At 41.3% G+C, this 25,844-nt stretch overlaps 1 protein-coding gene across 1 annotated transcript; it reads left to right on the plus strand.

The window, feature by feature from the left end:
- Positions 1-3,992: 3,992 nt before the first annotated feature.
- On the plus strand, positions 3,993-25,145 carry sp2 (sp2 transcription factor). Its single transcript, XM_078273627.1, has 8 exons — positions 3,993-4,063; positions 12,779-12,855; positions 13,672-14,421; positions 15,239-15,457; positions 15,720-16,014; positions 18,036-18,213; positions 18,662-18,855; positions 20,646-25,145. The coding sequence occupies exons 1-8, from the start codon at positions 4,057-4,059 to the stop codon at positions 20,744-20,746; spliced, it is 1,821 nt and encodes a 606-aa protein (XP_078129753.1). The 5' UTR covers positions 3,993-4,056; the 3' UTR covers positions 20,747-25,145.
- The last annotated feature ends 699 nt before the right edge of the window (positions 25,146-25,844 follow it).

Raw genomic sequence — 25,844 nt, forward strand, 5'->3', positions numbered from 1 at the left:
TCAGAGTGTGTATAAATCTGCCATGACTCATCTCCTACCTGTCAGTTTTATTTGTTGAAATGCCCAGGTGTATTTTGCTCTATTTCTCAGTACTCTGAAGCTGGCTACTGGCTCAGCGTTTTCAGTAAAAAAAAACGAAGAAAAATAAACATTAGTGTTGCATCGTTTTTGAATTTGAATATTTGAATAACATTGATATTGCAGTCTGAAGATGTTTCAGGTTTTCATCATTATAATAATACCATCCACTAGATCAGGGATCTTCAACGTTTTTTTAAGCCAAGGACCCCTTAACTGAGAAAGAGACGGAGCACGGACCCCCTACTACATTTATTGTATATAATTAAGTTGCATATTAAAGTGGGCTTACAACAACGTGTAGGTCAGCCTAAAATCCTTTATAAATCAAATCCTTTATAAATCATGTTTTAATGTCAAACATACATGTGGCGCAGTGAATCCTTAGGATTACCTGTATCTGTGGATGGCTACCTCAGTGACTACCTTACCTATAGGCCAGCCTATCATCATTGTGTTGAGTTGTGTTGATTTATATTTGCTAATAATATGTTGGATTCATGTTAAGACATTTTAATTTTTGAAAAGACTTTCAAAATATTAACAATAATTTGGTGGCCCCTCTGCAGTCTCCACAGCGCTGCAGAGGAAGGTCTGTCTCTTCCACACATACATTCCTGGATAGGAGAAAAAAAACTCATAAAAAATTACATAAATGAATAATCAATTATCAGAATTACCAGTAGTGCAATGTAAGTAATTACAGTAACTCAAGTACTGTACATAGGTACAAATGTTGAGGTACTGTACTTTACTTGAGTCTTTTCTTTTCATACCACTTTCTACTTCACTACATTTCAGAGAGAAATATTGTACTTTTTACTCCACTACATTCATCTGTTACAGCTTTAGTTACAAGTTACTTTAGTTACTAGTTACTTTACACATTAAGATTACTGCACACAAAACACATGCAGTTTATAAAATATGTTTATATTATAAATTAAACTACCCAACAATGTAAAGGTCTACAAGTCCAGCTGAAATGATTAATAGACCATTAAACACACAACTGTTTGGATCGTTTCCAGTTTCTAAAATGTGAGGATTTTTCTGCATTGAGTACTTTTACTTTTAATACTTTAAGTACATTTTCCTGATGATACATACATATTTTTTTTTACTTAAGTAACGTTTTCAATGCAGGACTTTTACTTGTAAGAGTTATTTTTGCAGTGTGGTATTAGTACTTTTACTTAAGTAAAGGATCTGAATACTTCTTCCACCCCAGGTTGTAGCTGATCATTTAATTGTCTAATAATTTCAGCTTGAATATGTGTCAATATATGCAAAAATATGCAAAAGCTAAATAATGCAATGCTATTTAAAGGTCCTATGACATGCTGCTTTTTGGATGCTTTTATATAGGCCTTAGTTTTCCCCTAATACTGTATCTGGAGTCTCTTTTATATAGACCTTAGTGGTCCCCTAATACTGTATCTGGAGTCTCTTTTATATAGGCCTTAGTGGTCCCCTAATACTGTATCTGGAGTCTCTTTTATATAGACCTTAGTGGTCCCCTAATACTGTATCTGAAGTCTCTTTCAGAATTACAGCCACTAGAGCCAGTCCCACAATGAGCTTTCCTTAGGATGTGTCATTTCTGTGTCTGTAGCTTTAAATGCTATTGAGGAGGAGAGAGGGGGGGCAAGGTGGAGGGTGGGGGTGTGGCCTTGACCAACTGCCATGCTTCGCTTGTTATCAAGCCATGATGTCTCTCTCTTTCTCTCTCATGGGTGGGCCAAATTCTCTGGGTGGGCAAAGCAGAGAAAGGGGGGGGTAACCTTTCCCCTCATGACATCATAAAGGGAAGATTCCAGATCGGTCCATCTGAGCTTTCATTTTCTCAAAGGCAGAGCAGGATACCCAGGGCTCGGTTTACACCTATCACCATTTCTAGCCACTGGGGACCATAGGCAGGCTGGGGGAACTCACATTAATGTTAAAAAACCTCATAAAAGGGACATTTTCATGCCATGGGACATTTAACTTCTATCCAGCATGGGCACGGATGCATGACATGAAAGCAGCTCTGTGAATTAACACTGTTTAGACGCCTGCTATTCACTTTGAAATGTTTAAGGCTGAATACTCTCCAGCTAATGCTCTGGCTCACTCATGAAGCCTAGAAAGTGGAAAAAATGTGAGATATCTCAGTTAAATTATGCTGCTCTTTCTCTTTAAGTCTCTCTACACTCCACAGAGATGCCTATAAGGAGAAGGTGATAGACCAGATCCACACTATCTGCATCCAACCGCTAACTATAGCACACTTGAAGTGAAGAGGGAGAAAGTGCTTTAGCTAAAAGCTGTGATGCAGGGAGAGGATGCACTGAGGAGAAACAGAGACGACTGTATGGTGAATAAGGTCAAGTGCACTCTTTGGGGGAAAAAAAGGCAATATGAAAAGGGCCTGCATGCATTGTGGATGTGAAAAGAGTCACGGGGAGTGAGCCAATGAGAAAGAGAGACAGCTCATCGTTGGTCTGCATGTTGGCTGAATGTGCTGGAGGCCAGCTCAGCGGATGTGGACGACAGATGGGACTGACTGCCACGACTGGAACATTTCCTCCACAGGCTGAAAGCTGGGATCATGTCAGCCTTTCTTATGGGTTGTGACCAAGTACCAAGTCTTCAGTGCTCAAATCTGGTCTGAGTCCAAGTGGGCGATATGAGTTTGAATCATCTTTGTGAAAAAGGAATAGGCTAACAAAATACTGTTTTTAGTTGACATTTTAAGGTCAGTTCTTTGGCTAATATTGTGACCAAATACCAAGTCAAAGAGCATTTCGAGGTCAAACTACAGCCTATTGTGGAGTTTGCGTTGAATAACAAAAAGATTCAATTGACAAAAGCTTGCATACAATACATGTTTGAGCCCGGCACGGGTGGAATGTAACAAAGTACATTTACTAAGTATAAGTAGGCCTACAAATTTGATTTTAAGGTATTTGTACTTCACTGGTATAGGGGCTGAGAGAGACCGGCTCATGCTGAAAAGTCTATTTCTCCCCTCCCCCTTTGTGTGTTATTGATTATAAATTAAACGACCCAACAGTTTATACAACAGCTGAAACAATTGGCCGATTGACAGAAAATTAATGAATCGTTTAGGTCATTTTTCATGTAGCCTATCATTTTATGGTTCCAGCTTCACAAATATGAAGATTTGCTGATTTTCCTTTTAATAATGGTTTAATAGCCTATATGTTGAAGTCTGGACTGTTGGTTGGACAAAACAAACATTGTCGAGGTCTTTTCATTCAGGTCAAAGTCATTTAGGCTTTTAGGGGTAATTGTGATGACCATTTCCTCACTATTTTCACTTTTTTTTAAAAACCAAACAATCAATCAATCAGTTGATTAATGGAGAAAATAATCATCAGGTACTAGTTCAAAATGAGCTCCAGCTCAACATATTTGAACTACTGAACTACACAGTAATATAGGCCTAGTATTGCAGCATCATCAGTATACATAATAAAAATAAATGTATAATCCATTTATACTGGCTTACTGCAGTTTGCGTTATGCCACATAACGGACTGCTCCTTAAAATGAAACATGGGACAGTTTAAACAGGTCACACAACAGCGACTCAAAGCTCATTGCTCAACACGGTTGTCACTCTTGTTTTGATCGAACTGCCGTTCAATAATCACATTGGTCGTTATGGACGTCAGTGAAACCGTATCCCCGCTGTAATAGGGCCCTCGCTTGTTCCAGGTTCAGCTTTTGGAAACGCCCCCGCCGAGCACAATCTCGACATCCCATTGGTCGAGCCGTCATCCATCGACCAACGTACAAAAATATCGCACCACGATTGGCTCAGTTGAATTTCAATCACACAGACAGCTCAAGCTGATTCGTCAACGAGCGCGTCGTTCAACTCTCCATTGTCCGTGGATTGGTGCAGCAGCGCGGGCGGATTCCTCCACGGGGCTCGGTCTTCAAGGCTCACGGAGAGCGAATGTCGTCATGAGCGGTGGGTAGGAATTAAAACATTGGTGTTTATATTACATTCTACTTCGTAAAACGTTATATCTGTATTGGACACAAAGCTCTGGACATTATGCAGTACGATTAAGTGTGTTTTTAGGGGGGACTCGGGCAGTTGATTGAACCAAAATAAGCAATGCACTTCCGGAAAAGGGCTGCCTTTTTCTGTAACGTTATCAAAGAGAGTTTGACTTGCTAGCTACGCGGCAGCTAGCCAAATATGCGAGTGTAAGCTTTGGTGCTTTATTTGTTTTTCCCTCTGCATTCCCCCGCCCATTTATTCCACAATTAAATACAGAGATGGTGCAAGTAACGGTCCCATATTGGTTCGTTTATAAGTAGAATCTAAGCTGCACTCCGACCAAAGCAGCTTAAGCTAGCTGCTAACCACTTCAGCCCCCGGTTAGTAGTGCTAGATAGCTAGCTAGCTGGCCACCGTTAGCTGGTTGTCCACAGCAAACCAAACCCAACAGTAACGTGATGTGTTTGATGGCGGGGCTATTTTGAGGCCATACTGTTTTTTCCCCTCCTATGTGTAAATTACTGGCAGTGGTAGAAGAAGTATTCAGATATTTTACATAAGTAAAAATACTAACACTACATTTAAAAATAACGTTACCCTGTTAAAAGTAAAAGTCCTTCCTTCAAAATCTTACTTAATTAAAGTGGACCTATCATGCTCATTTTCAGGTTCATACTTGTATTTTGGGTTTCTACTAGAACATGTTTACATGCTTTAATGTTCAGAAAAACATTTTTTTTTCTCATGCTGTCTGTCTGAATATACCTGTTTTACCTGCACTGTCCTTGCAGCCAGGGAACGACTGTAACGGCACTGTAGCATCACTTTCCACCTATAAACTGTATAGTATAGTTATGACATCACAACCGTACAGAAGACCTAAGGACTCCTTTAAAGGCACAGTTTCTGAATCGGGCTGTGTGCATTTCTCTGTAGATTTAGCATTGTGATACTTTCACAGTGTTTATAAAGCACCTTGACCTGCTTTATAATCAAACAAGACATGGAAGTCCCACTTTTTTTTTTAACAACATGGGACCTTTAAGTAAGATTACTCTATGTAGAAAGGCCCTTTTCAGAATCATATCACTGGATGGATTATAATTATTGATGCATTAATGTGTTCATCACTAATGTTTCAGCTGGTAACGGTAAAGCTAGTTTTAATTACTTCATATACTGCTGGGTGGCTTAATCCATTATAGTAAATCATCATGTATTAGTTTTATATTTTGTATTAATAATCGGAATCTGCAAAGTAACTGAAGTTATGAAATACATACAGTGTAGTAAAAAGTACAATATTTACCTCTGAAATGTAGTGGAGTATAAGTATAAAGTAGCATAAAATGGAAAGACTCAAGTCAAATTCAAGTACCTCAATATTGTACTAAAGTACAGTACTTGAGTAAATGTCCTTAGTTACCTTCCACCACTGTGTGTGTGTGTGGGCATTACTGGCAGGTAGACTGGCATTAACTGGTGGTGGTTGTACTTTTGTTTGGCGTTCATTGTTCTGAAGCTTTCTGCTTGGTTACCACAGCGGCTCTGTAATCACCCGTCCATGTTGGAATGTAACTAAGTACATTTACTAAAGTAAATTAAAAGTACTTGTAAAGACAAAAAAAGTCCAGGGTGCTCAGGAAGTTCAGTCAGATGTTTGAAGGTGAGCTTTGGTGTCGGGAATTCAATGTGTAGAAAAATAAGGAAAATCCAAGGCACTCTTCTTCAAAATTATTTAAAAAGCCCTTATTTTACTGGCTATTTCATAATAGAAAATGTAAAAGACATAGGGAGAAGCAACCCACGCGTAGCTGCACAGACGGCCTTCTTCAGGGTGTGCTTCCCAGACAAACAATTTCCCCTTTTGTGTAGGTTAATTGGAAACACCTGAGTCACATGGTGAGTTAGCCTACCACATGAAAACATGCAAAAACAATCCACTAGGTGGCTGGCTGTAAATGTTCACATGCAAAAGAACAAACTTAGTTCACTAAGTGGCTGTACATAGTAATTATCCACATACAGAGAGAGTCCACTAGGTAGCTACATTGCAAGTTAAGCCCAAACAAATATATACAGAGAAAATGATCACAAGAAAGGACTGAAATCTATGTCTTCATTCAACCCAGGGTACTTGTACTTGAGTATTGTAAAGTATTTTATGTATGCCTAACTTTAAACTTGTACACCACTACGTCACAGAGGTAAATATTGTACTTTTTGCTCCACTGCATTTGTCTGACAGCTTTAGTTACTTTTCAGATGATGATGTTTTTCATCCCCTTCCTGTCCACGGAAAAAGACGAATCTCCAGATGTGTTGATGTTGAATGTTTGTAATAGACTGAAGGATGAAGTGTTCCTTTGTGTTGAGAAAGTTCTCCTCCTCCTCAAGCTAAATAAACTCCTTAAAAAGCCTCGGATCAGCTGGAAAATGCAGCGTCACAGAGCTGAAAACAGGGCTGTTTTTCTGACACCCTGAAAAAGTTTTAAACATTTTTAGAGATATGTGGTTCTCATAGGACAGCGGCGCTACAAACATATGATGATCTTATAGAAAATGATGCGTTGCTGTAGATTAAACTACCCAACAGTATGTTACGGAAAATGAGCATAACCTTAACCTTAAACATCTACAGCAGGAAAATGTAACCTTCACATTAATGCCAAAGGAATATCAATCCAGAAACATCACATATATAAATAGGAAAAACACTGACAGGGAACAATGTACTCCTCAATGAAAACTTACTTTCATACTTAACTGTTGCTGCTAACACTTGCATATTTTTACTGGAGTAATGTTTTTAAAGGCCCTGAACACCCACACAGGTGTTTTGAGTTTATCTGGCTGATTGGACCTCTTCCCAGGACTGTGGGGGCGTGTATAGACTGATTGATTGACATCTTCCTGAGTCTCTTGTTAGCTGTAGCTGTGTTCGAAACCGTTTCCTCATTCACTCACTCACTATTCCCTATATAATGTTTGTTAAAGGTCCTATGACATGCTGCTTTTTGGATGCTTTTATATAGGCCTTAGTGGTCCCCTAATACTGTATCTGAAGTCTCTTTTATATAGACCTTAGTGGTCCCCTAATACTGTATCTGAAGTCTCTTTTATATAGGCCTTAGTGGTCCCCTAATACTGTATCTGAAGTCTTTTATATAGGCCTTAGTGGTCCCCTAATACTGTATCTGAAGTCTCTTTTATATAGACCTTAGTGGTCCCCTAATACTGTATCTGAAGTCTCTTTTATATAGGCCTTAGTGGTCCCCTAATACTGTATCTGAAGTCTCTTTTATATAGACCTTAGTGGTCCCCTAATACTGTATCTGAAGTCTCTTTTATATAGGCCTTAGTGGTCCCCTAATACTGTATCTGAAGTCTCTTTTATATAGACCTTAGTGGTCCCCTAATACTGTATCTGAAGTCTCTTTCCCTAAATTCAGTCTTGGTGCAGAATTACAGCCACTAGAGCCAGTCCCACAATGAGCTTTCCTTAGGATGTGCCATTTCTGTGTCTGTAGCTTTAAATGCTATTGAGGAGGAGAGAGGGGGGGCAAGGTGGAGGGTGGGGTTGTGGCCTTGACCAACTGCCATGCTCCGCTTGTTATCAAGCCATGATGTCTCTCTCTCTCTCATGGGTGGGCCAAATTCTCTGGGCGGGCAAAGCAGAGAAAGGGGAGGTAACCTTTCCCCTTATGACATCATAGAGTGAAGATTCCAGATCGGTCCATCTGAGCTTTCATTTTCTCAAAGGCAGAGCAGGATACCCAGGGCTCGGTTTACACCTATCACCATTTCTAGCCACTGGGGACCATAGGCAGGCTGGGGGAACTCACATTAATGTTAAAAAACCTCATAAAGTGAAACGTTCATGCCATGGGACCTTTACATAGTGAACTATATGAGATATATTGACTCACTGAAAACACAATGTTGCGTGACTTGCGTCAGTCGATATTGTTATGCGTTATTTGTGTTTTACGAAGGCAGGTGCGCCCAGCATCATGTTAACAAACCGAAACAAAAATACTTCTAATTCGTCCCTGAAACAAACCGAGCACCCAGGAGGAAAGTAAAAGGTTGTACATACTGTACGTTCAGTTGCATGTTACATTTCAACTGTGGAAATTGACACAGTTTCGTTTGGACATTTCCAAACGAAAGTCCGCTCCATTTTTCCTTTTCAGTTTTCGCTGCGACTCCGGCTTCTTCTCCTCCCCCGGGAAAACACGGCCGCGTTGCATTGCGGTTATACGGGAGTAAAATGTAGGGTACATCGTATGTACACTCAAATGAGCAGTGCATTGTGGGTATTTTTATAGTGGACTATATAGTGAATAAAAGTAACCGCGGAGAATTCGAACACCACTACAAAATGGCGAACACACTATATAGTTTACTGTTTCCGTGATAGGGAACGGTTTCGAACACAGCCTTTGTTTGTTGCACCAGTTAGGGCGGGACAAATGGCAGCTTTCCCATTCTAATTGGTAGACAAGATTTGTGACCTAATAAATTCCCATCTGAGTGTGCCCACCTTCAACCTGAGCGGAGGTCTAATCAGCCACAATAACTGAAATCCCCTGTCTGGGTGTTCAGATGTAATATGCAGGACTTTTATGTGTAGTGGAGTATTTTCACAGTTTTATCCAAGAGAGATTAGAGGCTTAGCAGGCTGTGGTATCCCCATGTGAATTATTTTTGCTGTGACAGTGAAGTTTTTGGCACCGTGATCCATAGCTGCGTGCTGATTGTCAGAAGAGTTTTTGAGGATTATGGACAGACCTGTGTTGTGGTACTTAAACAAAATAACAAATGCTTAGCGCTGTGACTCAAAGGTAACTTTAATACTGTGCTTTAGAGGCACAAACTGCTCTACTTTGATGCTCATTTGTGCCTAAAAATCCGCATATTTTGCAGTTAGAGTAGACTTTTCATGAATCAGTCATATCCCAGCAGCCTGTGTACTTCTCACTGTTATTGCTGCTTGCTATTGCAGTGCTCTGTGGTGTTATGTGTCACCTGCTGTTTGATTTCAAGTGCCAGCTGATCTGCCTTGGCATCAACTGTAATGTACTCAAATACTACCAATATCAATGTTTCAGTTTGTTTGACACATTCATGAATGATGACGGATGTTGAGTGTAAGGTTGCTCCAGTACTGCAGCATGAAACCATAAATTAAAATACTTTAGGGAGGCTACAGCAGCACTAGACTGCCTACATTTAGATTTGTCTTTTGCACTTGACTTTATTTCACGGTATATATTTAAGTAAAAAGATTGTATGTTGTCTTCAAGCTGTATTGCAGTTCAGGCAACAATGACCAGTGGATAAGGTCACTCAGTGTGACTCCTCAGTATACCACTTTACTCAGAGCAGTTCTGTTTAACAAAAATGGCCTCAATCTATTTTGGCCATCAGGCAGCCTTGCCTGCTACTTTAAGATTTATCCTGCACTTAAACTATTGGGCAGCCTGCCCTAAATGTACTCAAATGTACAATGGTCCTAACAGAAACATAATTAGCTCAATAAATTTAGTCTTTTCCTCGTTATGATTGCAGTCCAATGGTGCATTTCTTTGCTTAGAGAGCGTCTGGATTGTTGCCAGTATTTTGACATTTGTTGGTAGAGCTGCAAAGATTAATTCGTTTGAGCTTGGGCTGGGTGAGATGGAGAAAATATCACGATATTCTTGACCAAATACCTCGTTAACGATATTGCGGCGATATTCTAGGGTTGACAATTGGTGCTTTAACAAAATATCTTATCACTTAGATTTTTGATAAATAATCATCAGTATTGTGGACATAATGTCTAAGTGGGGAAAAGGCAAATAATAGAATAACTACAACAGTCTGGTAAGTTCAGAAAAGTACATCACTTTACTGTAATGCAGCCTTTAAAACCAGGAAAAGACACTTATGTCATATTACGATATCCAAAATCTAAGATGATATCTAGTCTCATATCACAATATTGATATAATATTGATATATAGCCCAGCCCTAGTTTGAGTCGTCGACAGATTAATCAACAATAAAAATAACGTTTTGGTCCTCTCCAGACCTTCATCAAGAGTATCTCAAACAACAATCCCAACCGGGCGTACATTTCCACCCTCCTATTCTGTTTCCTTTGATTCCAAGTTGATGTTATCTTCCAACGCACCTGCACAGAAGAATTTTTGGGTTTGTGCGAGTCGTTTCTGCAAAAAAGGGGCAAAACGTAACAGCTGTTCTGCCCAGTCAGCTAACTCCATGAAAACCAGCTTCCTAGATGTTTTGTGAAAGGGATGTCAGTTACTTTTCATAAACCTCTGCAGAAGAACCAAATGCTACACTTATTCTGAAGTGTTTATAACACAGTTTCTTGTCCTGGATTTTAAAAAGTGTGATCTTTATCTAGATTATCATTACATTGAACAAATCCAATCAACATACCCAAATGATTTTCAGCTGATACAAACAGTGGCATAGCCTGACAAGCCAGACCCACATCAAAGATGTTGGGTCTGGGAACTCCCCATTGGCAGGGCTCAATCCGAGGGGCGGGATCACGGTTGTCTTTCAAATTCTCTCTGCACGCAATAGGATAGCGCTACAACCAACCAGAGCAACGAAGAAGGTGACGCAGTCAGTTGAAAGATTAAACTTTTGCCGTATCCGGTCGGCAAAACTCCGAACACATCTTATCTCTCTTCTATCTCTCTATCATCTCTTTATCAGGTTGCATAGTATCCAGGATACTACGCATCCTGATAAAGTCCCCTTGGCCCCCACATCATCACATACCCTTTACCATACCCCCACATCATCACATACCCTTCACCATACCCCCACATCATCACATACCCTTCACCATACCTAGAGATTGGCATGGTTTTATGTCGGTTAGCCTAATAGCTGGTTTGATTTGCATTGAGAGATGATTTCATGGAAAGTACCCCATGCCAATCTCTAGGTATGGTGAAGGGTATGTGATGATGTGGGGGTATGGTGAAGGGGATGTGATGATGTTGGGGTATGGTGAAGGGCATGTGATGATGTGGGGGTATGGTGAAGGGCATGTGATGATGGGGGGGTATGGTGAAGGGTATGTGATGATGTGGGGGTATGGTGAAGGGTATGTGATGATGTGGGGGGTATGGTGAAGGGATGTGATGATGTGGGGGGTATGGTGAAGGGTATGTGATGATGTGGGGGGTATGGTGAAGGGGTATGTGATGATGTGGGGGGTATGGTGAAGGGTATGTGATGATGGGGGGGGTATGGTGAAGGGGATGTGATGATGTTGGGGTATGGTGAAGGGTATGTGATGATGTGGGGGTATGGTGAAGGGTATGTGATGATGTGGGGGGTATGGTGAAGGGTATGTGATGATGTGGGGGGTATGGTGAAGGGTATGTGATGATGTGGGGGGTATGGTGAAGGGTATGTGATGATGTGGGGGGTATGGTGAAGGGTATGTGATGATGGGGGGTATGGTGAAGGGTATGTGATGATGTGGGGGGTATGGTGAAGGGTATGTGATGATGTGGGGGGTATGGTGAAGGGTATGTGATGATGTGGGGGGTATGGTGAAGGGGTATGTGATGATGTGGGGGGTATGGTGAAGGGGTATGTGATGATGTGGGGGGGTATGGTGAAGGGTATGTGATGATGTGGGGGGTATGGTGAAGGGTATGTGATGATGTGGGGGGTATGGTGAAGGGTATGTGATGATGTGGGGGGTATGGTGAAGGGGCATGTGATGATGTGGGGGGTATGGTGAAGGGTATGTGATGATGTGGGGGGTATGGTGAAGGGTATGTGATGATGTGGGGGGTATGGTGAAGGGCATGTGATGATGTGGGGGGTATGGTGAAGGGCATGTGATGATGTTGGGGTATGGTGAAGGGCATGTGATGATGTGGGGGTATGGTGAAGGGCATGTGATGATGTGGGGGTATGGTGAAGGGCATGTGATGATGGGGGGGTATGGTGAAGGGTATGTGATGATGTGGGGGTATGGTGAAGGGCATGTGATGATGGGGGGGGTATGGTGAAGGGGATGTGATGATGTGGGGGTATGGTGAAGGGTATGTGATGATGGGGGGACCAAGGGAACTGTATCAGGATCATAGTATCCTGGATCCATGAAATAACTGGCCTTTAAAACAAAAAACCTGCCTGCCTCTATGGGAATCTAACATAGGGGTGTACTGACTTATGCCCCCTTGTATTTTAAGGAAGAACATTTATTTATTTACGATGCATTATTCATTCACAAAGAAAATTGGTGTCCTTAAAGGTTGGATTTTTCCTAATTTCTTTATTAAGGCATTAAGAAAAAATAAATTATTTTTTTAGTCAACTTTAGCATGGGTTCATAAACTTACGAGTGCCACTGTATTTGTAACCTATCCGACCTAATCTAATTAACAACCTAATTTGTAACTGATGACGTTTAATGATCACGTGGTAATCGCAGTGAGACATTACGGTGCTTGTCGTTTTTAGATCTACTTCTGTTTCGTAGGAATGTCCTGCATTTCGTTGTCTTTGTACTTGTACTCTGCACAATGACAATCAAGTTGAATCTAATCTGATGTCCTTGAACAGCCTAACTACTGAAAATAGATGCTGCAGGCAGCCTGAATCTGACTCTGCTGTGTCTGTGTTTTCCAGAACAACAGGACAGTATGGCCACCACTGTTGCTGTCAGTCCCAGTGAATACCTTCAGCCCTCCACCGCTTCCACACAAGTGAGTAAACAGCCAGATATCGTGTCCAGACTACTGTCTGCACTCTGGTTGCACTCTCCTGATGTCCCTTTCATTAACCCATGATGCATCCATGCCGCTGCACTTTTTTTTTTGCCCGGATCCTACTGAGCGACTGACTCTACCATTTTATTTTTTCAACTATTGTTTGTCTAAAGGCTGATTTATAGTAGAACGTACAAGGTTCTACGCAGAGCCTACGCCGCAGCCTACGTAAGTAACAGACGCTACCAAGCCAGGGCCAGACGTGTAGGTACATTTCTGGCACGTGCATTCTCAGGCGTGTTAGTTTGGATGGAGATTATTTTTTAAATAGCGCTAAAACGCTTATGAGGACAGATATTCTTTTTCTCTACGTAGTTCATGTAGAATCACACATTAATCACACAGGAGCTCAAAAGCTTTGCAGGTAGAAACATACACTACGCCTGGAGTTTGACACAATTTTTAGTGCGTATTTGAAGGCTTACCTGTTTATCCTCACTTATTTATTTTAGCGTCTTACCTTATCTCTCTCTTTTTTTTGTGGGCATTTCCACCTTTAATGGATAGGACAGCTAGACATGAAAGGGGAAGAGAGAGGGGAAAGACATGCAGGAAATTGTCACAGGTCGGACTCGAACCCTGGACCTTCTGCGTCGAGGCATACACCTCTATACATGTGTGCCTGCTCTACCAACTGAGCTAACCTGGCCACACCCCTTATCTCTCTTTTAGTTCTTAACTGTTTCTGCTCAGGCTGGCTTTAATGCCGACTGTGTGTGTTGTATCTGAGTTGTTGTGTTTGTCTCCCTGCAGGACACCCAGCCCTCTCCCCTGGCCCTGCTGGCTGCCACCTGTAGTAAAATCGGCCCTCCTGCTGCTCAGGCTCCTGTCACCTCTCCTCCAGCGCAGCCGCAGCCTCGCAGGCTCCTCCCCATAAAGCCGGCTCCAATCGCCCCTGCTCCGCCCAAAAACCTCTCTTTCCTCTCAGCCAAGGGCAATGTGATCCAGCTGCCTGCCGGCCTGGGCACCACAGCCTCTGGCAATCCCATTGTGCTCACTATCCAGCAGAGCCCGGCCCGCACACACACCTCGGCCCCCGCCAACATCCAGTACCAGATGGTGCCGCAGATCCAGGGTGCCCAGACTATCCAGGTGATGCCACAGGGAGGGCAGATCCAGCTCATCCCAGGGACCAACCAGGCCATCATCACCACTCCCATGACCGTACCGGCTCCGGCGGCTGCCACCACTCCCATTACGCCGCAGAAGACTGTAGCAATCAAGCCCTGCCCCAAGTCGCGCAAGCCAAACAACTCTGCGGCAAACATGGTGCAGCTGCCGAGTGGGCTCACGCTGCCGCTCAACGTGGCGACCGGAGAGGTCGGCGGGACTCAGTTCATCACAGAGACAGCAGCTGCCCCTCCCACTCCGGGAAAGGGACGACGAGGGAGGAAGAAGAAAGTGGTTTTGACTGCTACGCCTCCTCCTCCTCCACAGGCTGCCTCTCCACCCCCAGAGCAGATGGAGACCATCCTGATAGAAGCTGGCGACAACATCATTCAGGTACATCTCTCAGAGGAGCAGATTTGCAACGATTAATGAAGAAAATAATCATTAGTTGCAGCCCTACAGAGGAGCACTGAAAGCAACAGAATGCAATGCACCCTTTTTGTCATATTCCACCGGCCCATACTGCACTACACATATCAAGCGCTGAGTCGAAACAATCTTAACATGTTTCTGGAGCTGAAGTGACATCTGACTGTTCCTGGTCAAGACACAGTAGTTCACTTGTATTTGCTATGCAAACTCAAGATTCACTTACTTGTGAGAGAATGTGAGTTCAGCCAACAATGAAATGTTGATGTAGCTTAGCGACTGCGTTTGACTAATCAAGTCTGTGAGATTTAGTTAAAGGCGCCAGATCAACCATAAAGTAAAGTTTTTTTCTGGTCTGTTGCGTCCACAAACAATCCTTAACACAAAGGTATTGCATTTACGGTGATATAAACAGATAAAAGCAGTTAATCCTCACAAAATCACTTTTTGCTGGCTAAATTTACATCTTCAAGTTGACTTGGACTGATCGATTCTGTGTCATCAAGCAGTAAACTGAAAATTTCTCGAATATATGTTTTCATGTTAACAGATTAAAAACTACATATTCTCTATTCTCTAGTTGGGCCGGAACAAAACCGAGCTAAAGGGAGAGGGAATATAGAACTTGCGTTCTTCAGGTGGATGTTGCTTCATGTGTAAATAAGCCTATGCTCACCAAATCAACTTTATATGCTCTCTTTTATGGTCACACAACTCCAGATGCCTCAAAGCCTCACACCTGAACCTCAAAGGATAACCTCTTCTGTCTCTGTATTTGCAGGCAGGCAACAACCTACTGATCGTGCAGAGTCCCGGGCAGCCACCAATGGTGCAGCAGGTCCAGCTGGTCCAGTCCAAACCGGAGTCTCAAGTGGTTCAGATCCCCCAGCAGGCCTTGAAGGTGGTGCAGGCCGCCTCCGCTACATTACCGACCATCCCACAGAGACAGTCAGTCCCCTCAAACCTCCAGGTTACTCAAACAGATGCAACACCAACACAGGTATCCATTTAGAAAAATACCAAAGTTCCCCTTTAAGCCTTCCCGTTTTCAATCCATTCATATATTTACAATTTTAATTTTACTTAAAATTAGTAAAATAGTTATTTTTAGGTGGCCTAATCCTTTCTGAAAGTAGAGCAAATAATATTAACCTTTATTTTAATGTTTGCATGTTATCTCTATAGGATGACATACAGTGATGTAAAACGAATGAACCCCAGTCACGTTTAAAGACATCCGTTTGGCTTTTTCTCCCCTTCAGTTCCTCTTCAAAACAGCATCGGGTGAGTGGCAGTCTGTTCAGCTACAGGACTCGGTCTCCACGACAACGACCCCCACCACTTCGGTCGTCACCACCAGCACCTCGCCGCCGGCGGGCGCCAAGAAGACGCTGGGGGGAGGACGGAAGGAACGGACTCTGGCAAAAATTGCTCCAGCGGGGGGGATGATCGCACTGAACCCATCGCAGCTCTCCTCAGCGACCCAGACGGTGCAGACCATCAGCATCAACGGGGTCCAAGTTCAGGGAGTTCCTGTCACCATCACCAACGCCGGGGGTGAGCTCATGTTGGTTTGCTTGTGTTTCCAAGTTTTCTGTTGGTTGTTTTTAAAGTGCTAATATTATGCTGTTTGGCTTTTTCCTTTCCCTTTACTGTGTTGTATATCTTTTTTGTGCACGTTATAGGTTGACAAAGTGAAAAAGCCCAAAGTCCCCCCCAAAGGGACTTACCATCTCCAACAGAAAACACTGTTCACAAACTGCTCCAAACAGCTCTGTTGTAGTCCAGCCTTTACTTCAGAGACAAATGTGGTCACTTTGTAACGCACGTTATAATGCTCGCCTAGCTGCTAGCATGGCACGCCCTCATACTCTGCTTCTGACTGGCTAGTAGTCCTTACCTAGGTACTGTCAGGGCACGCCCTCATACTCTGCTTCTGACTGGCTAGTAGTCCTTACCTAGCTACTGTCAGGGCACGCCCTCATACTCTGCTTCTGACTGGCTAGTAGTCCTCACCTAGCTACTGTCAGGGCACGCCCTCATACTCTGCTTCTGACTGGCTAGTAGTCCCTACTAGGGCTGAACAATTAATTGCATTTGCGATAATATCGCGATATGTTAAGACGCGATTTCCTAAATCGCAAAGGCTGCGATTTGACTCGCAAGAGCAAATCAGTCTGCACCCGCAGAGAAAGCATCAGCTTAGCACGCTAACGCTACGCCGTACCTTGAGCTGATTTCTGTCATTCAAACAACTCTGAGTTGTAGTTTAAAACTTTTACAGCCATTTTAATAAAATGAAGGGTTTTATTCGGGCTCGAGTCCATACAAGCAGTTAATGGATACAGGCACGCAGAACTGAAGGCTCGGTTAGCAACGATTAGCTCCAGTTAGCTAGCTCCGTTATAGAGATCTGGAGTGGAGGAGAGGGGTAACAACCACCAGAAGGTGGAGGGTGGGGGTGTGGCCTTGACCAACTGCTATGCTTCGCTAGTTTGAAAGCCATGATGTCTCTCTCTCTCTCTCATGGATGGGCCAAATTCTCTGGGCGGGCAAAGAAGAGAAAGGGGAGGTAACCTTTCCCCTTATGACGTCATAAAGGGAAGATTCCAGATCGGCCCATCTGAGCTTTCATTTTCTCAAAGGCAGTGCAGGATACCCAGGGCTCAGTTTACACCTATCACCATTTCTAGCCACTGGGGGACCATAGGCAGGCTGGGGGAACTCACATTAATGTTAAAAAACCTCATAAAGTGAAATGTTCATGCCATGGGACTTTTAACAACCAGTTTTATTGTTTTTAATAAACATTTGTTAGAAATAATTAAATAAATTCAGACATAGTTTCTGGTCCTATAATCGTGATTGATGAATCAAAGGTTGACTAAGAATAATGTTCAGTAAGTGCCCAGCCCGAGAGGGCAAAATTGGCAGAAAATATCCACCATGAAGATGAGATGATTCAAGATATTTTGAGTCTTGTTATTTAAGCTCAAAAATCAACAACAGCAGAGTCTTAATGAAGTCCAGACAAAACCTCCCTCTGTTAAGACTTAGGTGCACATATATTGCGAGGGGTTTAGGGGTCCTCCCTCAAGTAATGTTACGTTTTTTTAACCAAAGAAATGCAATTTCACGTCATTTTGGACCATTATTATCATCATATCTTTCTCTAAAACGTTGGAAAAGCTAGAGCAGATAATAAATAAATAAATAACACTCAAAAAGCTTAAAGACAGAACCTGCTAAAGAAGTTCACTGGGGACCAACTACAATCATTCAAACTGAGCAAAGTCATTTAGTTAGTTTTGATGTTACATTCATTTGGCTTAGGTGGTGCCCAAAACAGCTTGGACGCTGCGCTTAAGTCTTTTAATGGTTGTGAAAAGCCAGATCTCTTTGCTTTCATGGGTTTGCATCATGTTAATGTTACTCATGTTAATCATTAATTAGAATTTCAGTCTACTTTGACTCATGGCAGTTGGCTTGTAGTCTAATCAGATTTTTAGAGGAGCTTGGCAGCCCTGGCTGGAGCCCTGCTGTGTCTCTAACAGTGTGCCTGTTTCTGTGTTTGTCAGGCCAGCAGCACCTCACGGTGCAGGCGATGCAGGGCGGAGGACTCCAGCTGGCAACAACGCAGGGCCAGCCGGCCATCCAGGTGGACCAGACCCTCACCCTGGAGCTGCCCGGCCAGCCAGGAGAAAAGAAGCGACGCATGGCCTGCACCTGCCCCAACTGTAAAGATGCAGACAAGAGGTGAGTGTGTCAAGAGATGGACAAATATGTGCCAATATCACATTTTTACTTGCCCAGGTTTTTCCTGGCTTTGCTGGGTGAAACATTCAACAAAGAGACAAGAAACATCTTAGAATTATAAGGCTGTAAGGGAATATTACCAACTCAAGACTAAATCGATGTTAAGGACATATTTTCAATTCATTGCTGACATTTTTAATTAGTTAAGTGCTCTTAGACAGTTTGAGAATTGTGTGTAAGAAAGAGAAGCCTTTCTTTTTTCAGTAAATAATGTTAAAATACAAATGTAATTCTTTGTAGATACAGTATGTACTTTATAAATAAAATGTCTGCTACTTAAAATTACAAGTTTTTGCATGAACATGAATTTTTGCTATATAATGCTAAATCAAAGTGTGTGTGTGTGTGTGTGTGTGTGTGTGTGTGTGTGTGTGTGTACACTCTGCAGGCCCGGGGAGGTGGGGAAGAGAAAGCACATCTGCCACGTCCCCGGCTGCGAGAAGACGTTCAGGAAAACGTCGCTGCTCAGAGCTCACGTCCGGCTGCACACTGGCGAAAGGCCCTTTGTCTGCAACTGGGTTTTCTGCGGGAAACGTTTCACGCGCAGCGACGAGCTGCAGCGGCACGCCAGGACGCACACAGGTCTGTCTGCGCGCACACACACACACACATAATGGCAAAGTTTCACTGCAGTATTGAACAAAATCCACATAACAATCGACCTAAAGCAAAGATCAATACGGCTCGGTGAGGTAAAACCTACAAATGAGTTTTAATCACTTAACAAACGAAAATGATGAATTGAAATGATGAAATCCAAACTGAAAGAACAAAAGTAGGGGAAGTGATGTTATCTTATCAGAGTGACTAAAGGCAGAGAATGTTTGTTTTTATTGCCCTGTGTGTGTTTTGTTTATATGGAAACATTTGAAGTAGGGCTTGACGACATGTCTGAAATCATAATTCCATTAATATTTTCCTAATATTGATATAAATAAGGATATGACAGAAACCCCTCACGTGTTTAAAACAAAAACTTAAACCTCTAATATTTTTGTTCTTTTGAATTATGCTATCTTACGGAAGATATCTTGGTCTTGGCATACCTACAGTATATGTCGGTAATTGTCGTAGTGAACAGATCATCTCACAGAGCTGTTTGTTCCCTCTGCTCCACCGCTCCAGGCTGCTCTGCTCAATATCGCTCCACTCAACTCAACTCATTTCACCCCACTCCACTCACATCGCTCACAGCTCCCCTCAAAAAAAGAACAAAAGCTGCGTTGTATTTATCAGATGAATGGCACCCACCCTCTCTTCATGTCGCCAGTGCCCGGAGCTCCACCAGCAAAAAGTATGTCTGATGACAGGCACTGTTGGGCTTGGACTGAGGGCGGGCGCTCTCCATCTCCATGTACTGCCCGCGCTGCAGTAACACAAAGACAAGGCGTGCTGTCACTACCCGATGGGACTCGAGTGCAGATGTGAGTTGCGCATGCTCAGATTTAAACGGTTTACGGCATAACGTGTCATACTGAAATTTGTGACATCCATAAAATAATAAACTTTTCTCATTACAAACAATAACAGAAGGTGGAAATCATTTCAAAAAAACGTTTTAGCTACCTATGATTGTTTGATTGCTAACGTTAGCTCAAAACGCCATTCAAGTGACAGCCTTTGTTGTGTTTGATTGCTAACTTGTAGCCAGCAGTGAACGAACTATGTGGGTCCATTTTTACTGTATTGACATTACAGAAGTCTCTCGTTAGCATCTTGTAGGCTACTTGTCGCAAAAGTGACGCATGCACAACTCGCATCTCCGCTCGTCGCAAAGTGACACGTGCGCGACTCACATCTGCACTCGACTCACATCGGGCAGTGACACGTGCTCCAAACTCACGGTGTGAGCCGTACCAGACTGGGATGGAGCGGGAGATAAGGTTACACTCCATCCAAAAATCATCACGCTCTGCTCCGTTCACTTGCTCTGATACAGAAGTTAAAGATATTTCCGTGGTTATTTAAAAACATCAGTTGTACAGAGTTCGTTCACCAGAGAGTACTGGCAAGTTTTTGTTTTTTTTACACTATAAAAGGCTCTGGCACCTATTGCACTTTCGGAGACTCTAGGAGTTCTAGGTACCACAAGTAACTCTGTGTTCTGGGAGTGCAGCGTTCTAGCGGGGCAATAGGGTATTAGAGCACTCTTTAAGCTTTTAAATTCAATGCAGAGAAGCTAATGCGGGAGTAATACGATTTCTTTTGCTAGTTCTTGTCCGTACACGTGCAGCAGCATTCTGGATCAACTATCGGCCACCGCTATGTTAAAGCTCATTAATTATGTTGTGTTGTTTGTAGGAGTTTTCCTCATATTGAATTTGACATTTAAAAACATTTACCACATCGCTTTATTTTTGTTTCCCCCACAGGAGACAAACGCTTCGAGTGCAACCAGTGTCAGAAACGCTTCATGAGGAGTGACCACCTGACGAAGCATTACAAGACTCACATAAACACCAAGAACCTGTGAGCTGCCTGTATACTGACTCAAACTAAAGACTGTATAAGAGGAAGGAGGGGCAAACAGAGGAGATGATACCAAGGGAGTGTCTGTGACTTATCCCGTTATGGGAAAAACTCCAAAAAAAGTCCCCGTATCCCTTCACACTCCTCTGGGACACTGTGTAGCGTGGTGTACAAAGAAATCCTTCCTGGTGGACTTCATACTGATCCTGCAAATTTTATCAATTAATAGTTTATCTTCGTTTTAGTATTTTCTCTGGTCTGAGTTGAGCCGAGGCCAGATCCAGCTCCGACTGAACACGCAATATGACGAGATGGCAAGGCTTCAGATGCTTTACTCTGCTTGCTTATTTATGAACTTCCCTTGGGGGAAGAACGTACACGGAATTATTCAGACGCCAACACAAAGACCACAGGACTCCAGTCACAGTTTCCCTCTCTTTTATTTTGTTTTTCTTCCCCCAAATCCTCCTCAGTTTTTTTTTGTTTTAAATCTTTGTCAGGGAACACTGGGAGCTCCAGGAAATTGGCTTTCAAGCACCAAAAAAGGAGAAAAAAAAGCATTACCATTGTTTTGTAAATTAACAATTGTAAGTAATTGTTTTACCTCAGTGGAATGGTAATTTTATTTTAAGGTATTTGTGTTTCAGCAGGAGTCTCCTCCCCCCAAAAGTTGGGGACGATTACATAAAAAAAAACCTTTTAGAAGTTTACATTGGCTATTTCTAAAGTGTGTATATGCATACTATTATACATCATATTAATAATGATAATAAACTATTTATAACATTTTCCATAAAATTGTTAGCAATTGATTTACAAAGTAGGTATGTAGAGAAATGAAGTGAAAAAAAGAAATGAGACAGGCACAATGAGTAGGATTTAAAAAAAACAAAAAAGGTAGACTATAATAATCCCATTCAATCATCACTTACAGTATGACCTACTAGAAGTGTGTTGTGTTTTTTTTTACATGCCCTCTGCCTGTATTTTCTTATTTTGCTGTTTTCAGGATGTTTCTGGGCATCAACCTCTAAAACCTGGCAAGGTGCCAGATTATAAGCACGCATCCAAGAGAAAGCTACAAAAATGTCAGTGACACAGTGCCGAAAAAACGCAGATTTAGCTAGAGGAAACAGAAAGCGGACAAAGCTCGAGTCCCCTGCTTGAGCTGGGGATGAACTTTGGCTGATGAGTTTACGAACTGCAACGACAAATCCTACTCATTCTGCCTTTGAAGTTTCACAGCAGAAATACAAAGAGAATGTAAAAAGAACATTTTATCACATTTGCTTTGAGGGTACTGATATCAGGCTGAGCTCTTCCAGCAGAGTGATCCAATGCCTGGCATCTCTGGTGGCAAAGCTTTTGATGCAGTCACTTTGCTGCCAACACCACAGAACAAAGCAGCAGCACCTCAGACTTGGAAGAGGTTTAATATACAGTTCAGGGGCCAGAAGTCACTGTGCCTTAACAGTTGTAATTCAAATCTTAAAAATCCAATTCTAAACAAACAGGCAAAAAGTGAAGAGCTGCTAAGATTTGATTAGTATAGTGATATCTCAGTGAAGACCCTGACTCCTGCTGGAAAATAGACAAACGGTGGTATAAATGCGAAAACATGAAGGTATAGACAGATTGCAAGGTCAGCAAATGTTACAAAAGATGTATTTTTTTAAATACAGTTTGTTTAAAGTGAGAGAAGCAAGACAACGTCGAAATTTGACCAAATTTCACTCTTAAACCTGGCAAAGCTTAGCAAAGTTTCAAATATTGTCTTGTGTGTTGGTTGATGGAGCATAATCAAGACTTTTTTTATCATTAAACATTAAGGAAATGTAGACATCCTGAGGCTTTTGATGGCGTCTCAAGTCTCCCATCACGATTAGGTATAATGTCACAAAGTGCAAGCTTGTAATTAGAGAATAATAGAGGACCCAGGGTTGATCCTTGTGGAACACCAGATATGACCCCACTGAACTTTTGTGATCAAGCAGTGTGTTGTAATCAACCATATCAAAGGCTGTGAATGGGTCAAGGTGAAGCAGGATGTCCCCTCTATCAGCTGCAAGGAGGAAGTTGTTTGTAACATCTTAGACAATTGGAGAATTGACATTCTTCAGAAATGTTCATTTTATGATGCGGCGGAAACGCCGTAAAGTTACCTCATTTTTTTCTTTTGAGGATCGAAAGTTAAGTCTCCTTTTATCAGTAAGTCATGATTGATAGATGCAACATTTGTGGAGGACTGCATTACTAACCTGTTGTCTAATAACCTGACTAAGGCCAAGGAGAGTGATGACTTCACATATGAATTCATGTATACTACCTAAAATTCTCTACCCTTTTAGAGAAGTACTGCAAAAACATTCAACTTTCTGGAGAACTATGTTTTCTGTGACGACAGGGCATAGTTGATCACCGTCAAACAAATCCAAGAGTTTTTTTTAAGTTTGAAAAATAAGGTCAAAAAGGTCTATTGAGTCTCCAGGTGCTAAGGATTTAATTCTGTGAAATAGTGTGATAAACCCGCTCGCACCCCTCTTTTCCCTCTGAGAGCAAAACCAGGTTGCTTCATAGTTGGTTATCCATCTAGGATACCACAACAGGTACGCTTACGTCTAGGGCTGGGTATCGAACTACGATACTTTCAGTACTGGAATGTGTTGTTAGCACGGAGTATGGAAGCTGTCAAAAAATAACAGTTGGCATTGAATATTTGGCCACATTCATACTCTATGAACTTGTTCTTTTATCACATAGTTCCTGATTTAAATCAAACCTTTTAGACCGTATTCTGTTTAGTTCTTGAATGGCTGCATGTGTTTAGACATTTGATTTTAACAACTTAACATCTCCTTTTATTACCTGAAAGGTTTGCCTTTTCATTATGGCGTATATTTTAGAAAAACATGTTTGTACTTCTCAAAGTAAGGTATAATAAAAGTATGATACCCAGCCCTACTTACACTGTGTGTACTAATAAATAAGTAACTAGATTCCAGGGTAACTCTGCGAATCTGCTTTACTCACAGTATCATTTTGGATTTCATGATTTGTAGGCTATGCATTGCTGTATGAATATGAACAGATTTCCAATTATTTGGCCTAACTTGACAATCACGTCCCAAGATGAAAAAAAAAAATCTTTCTCAGGCCTTCCAACAGTTACTTTGTACATGATTTCTTTTTTTTACAGCTATGTGATAGCTTTAATTCTGAATTAACACTTGAGAAGGTTTTTTTTTTATATGCAGATGACCAGCATAAGGCCTACTGTACAGTATTCACACAAGTTGCTTAAATGTATTTTGCTTTACAGAAGACATTGTTTCTCATATGTTTTTTTTTGTTTTTTTTTGCTATAATGAAGATTTACTGACGTTTCGCTAACATCTCATCAGTCAGTTTAAAGTCTGAACTTGTACGTGAGTTACTTTTATTTAAAGAAATACACCGACTTATTGTTAAATAAGCTTTTTGGTCAAATTAGCATGGTGCTTCACCTCTGAGTTTTCACTGTGGCGTGGTTTCAATACTGTGACATACATGTTAAATGGATGGTGCTGCCTTGCTAAATATTACAACTTTGACCAAAAAGTTAAAAGTCTGATTTATTTTGTATAGCACTTTGAATTGTCAAAGTGATTCACAGGGGCGGCAGAGAAACGTAAAGCTTACATGTAGGTGGCCAATATTTGGTGTATTTTTTCTAGAATATGTCTGAAGACATGCGATGCCATGGGGATGGAAAGACGGAGCCGGTTCATATTTATGTTTGTATTTCATGTCCGAATATGTAAATACAGTGTGTGTCTGGGAGACACAATAAATGTAGGATAATAAAACCCAAAAGTTAAGCTGCCTAGTGTTGTTGTTGGCGTTGCCAGCCCTGAAGGAAATGGACTTTGTACAGTGTGTAAGGAATAAAATATAATGTGACATTGTATAGCTTCATTCCTGCTTTGTATACGACTTCTAAATCTTTTTTCTATTGAATTAAAGATGCCTTAGACAGCTGCACCCAGTATTTTTTTCTGTCTAATTCCAGGTAACATTTGTAAAATTCCTTTTGTGTTTTTTTAACTTATGTTACTTCTATATGCTCCTGTAATGTTCACTGATTTAAAATCCCAGGTTCCAAAATTTGTAAAGTTGATCTTCATTGTAATAATAATGAGATTTTCCAAATTTAGATGTTTCTTTTGCTTGGTTTCGGTGAATTAAATGCTTCTCCTTCTTCAGGCCTACATGTCATGTAATGTTCAACAGCCAATTGTTGTGTTTATATGGAGAACCCGGAGAACCAGCAACCCATTTTATAAACTGTGTAAAGGTGCTAAAACATCATGTTTGCTCCTTTTCTTCAGTCCCCCCCGCCCCTCAAATAAAGAACTTAAACCATTTTCCGGCTTCGTTTATCTTGTCCTACTACCATTTAAGGATGAATTATAAACATAAAATCTTTTTAATGTAGTAATTGCTTTATTTAGTCCTTAGTCTTTTTGTAAAAATACAACATATCAGACTTTGTCAGTCACAATAGTTTTTTCATCATTGGCCCTGCAGTTTAAACAGTCCACCATCCTTTATAAAGACGGAGACAGGCATTCAATGTCATTAGGATATACAGTATAAATATATATATTAATTACATTATGAGATACAGATGGTACAGTAACGTTACCATTTTAAATATGTTTTATGTAACAATGTGGCAACAATGTTATAATGGCCCAACTTCATAAACATAAATGCAAATGTTGAATATTAATCACAACTTTTTAGCTGTTAAAATCACTTTAAGCTTTTATTCGTCTTTAAAAAAATGAAATATAAAGAACTAATTTTCCATTTATTGTCTTGTTATTCTGCATATTTCTTATTATCAGTGGTGGAATGTCATATACATATCAGAGGAAAATATTGTACACTTTACTTCACTGCATTTATTTACATAAAAAAACTATACTGTACTAACTAATCTACTCAGTAGTGCACAAAGTATCTCAAATTCTCTCCACTGAGACGAACTACAACATTAACATGCTCTTCTTTGTATTTGTTACTGATAGAAACTAAATAATATAATATTTTTCAAAACT

Source organism: Sander vitreus, chromosome 2, assembly GCF_031162955.1.
Source record: "Sander vitreus isolate 19-12246 chromosome 2, sanVit1, whole genome shotgun sequence".
In the NCBI taxonomy this organism is placed as follows: Eukaryota; Metazoa; Chordata; class Actinopteri; order Perciformes; family Percidae; genus Sander; species Sander vitreus.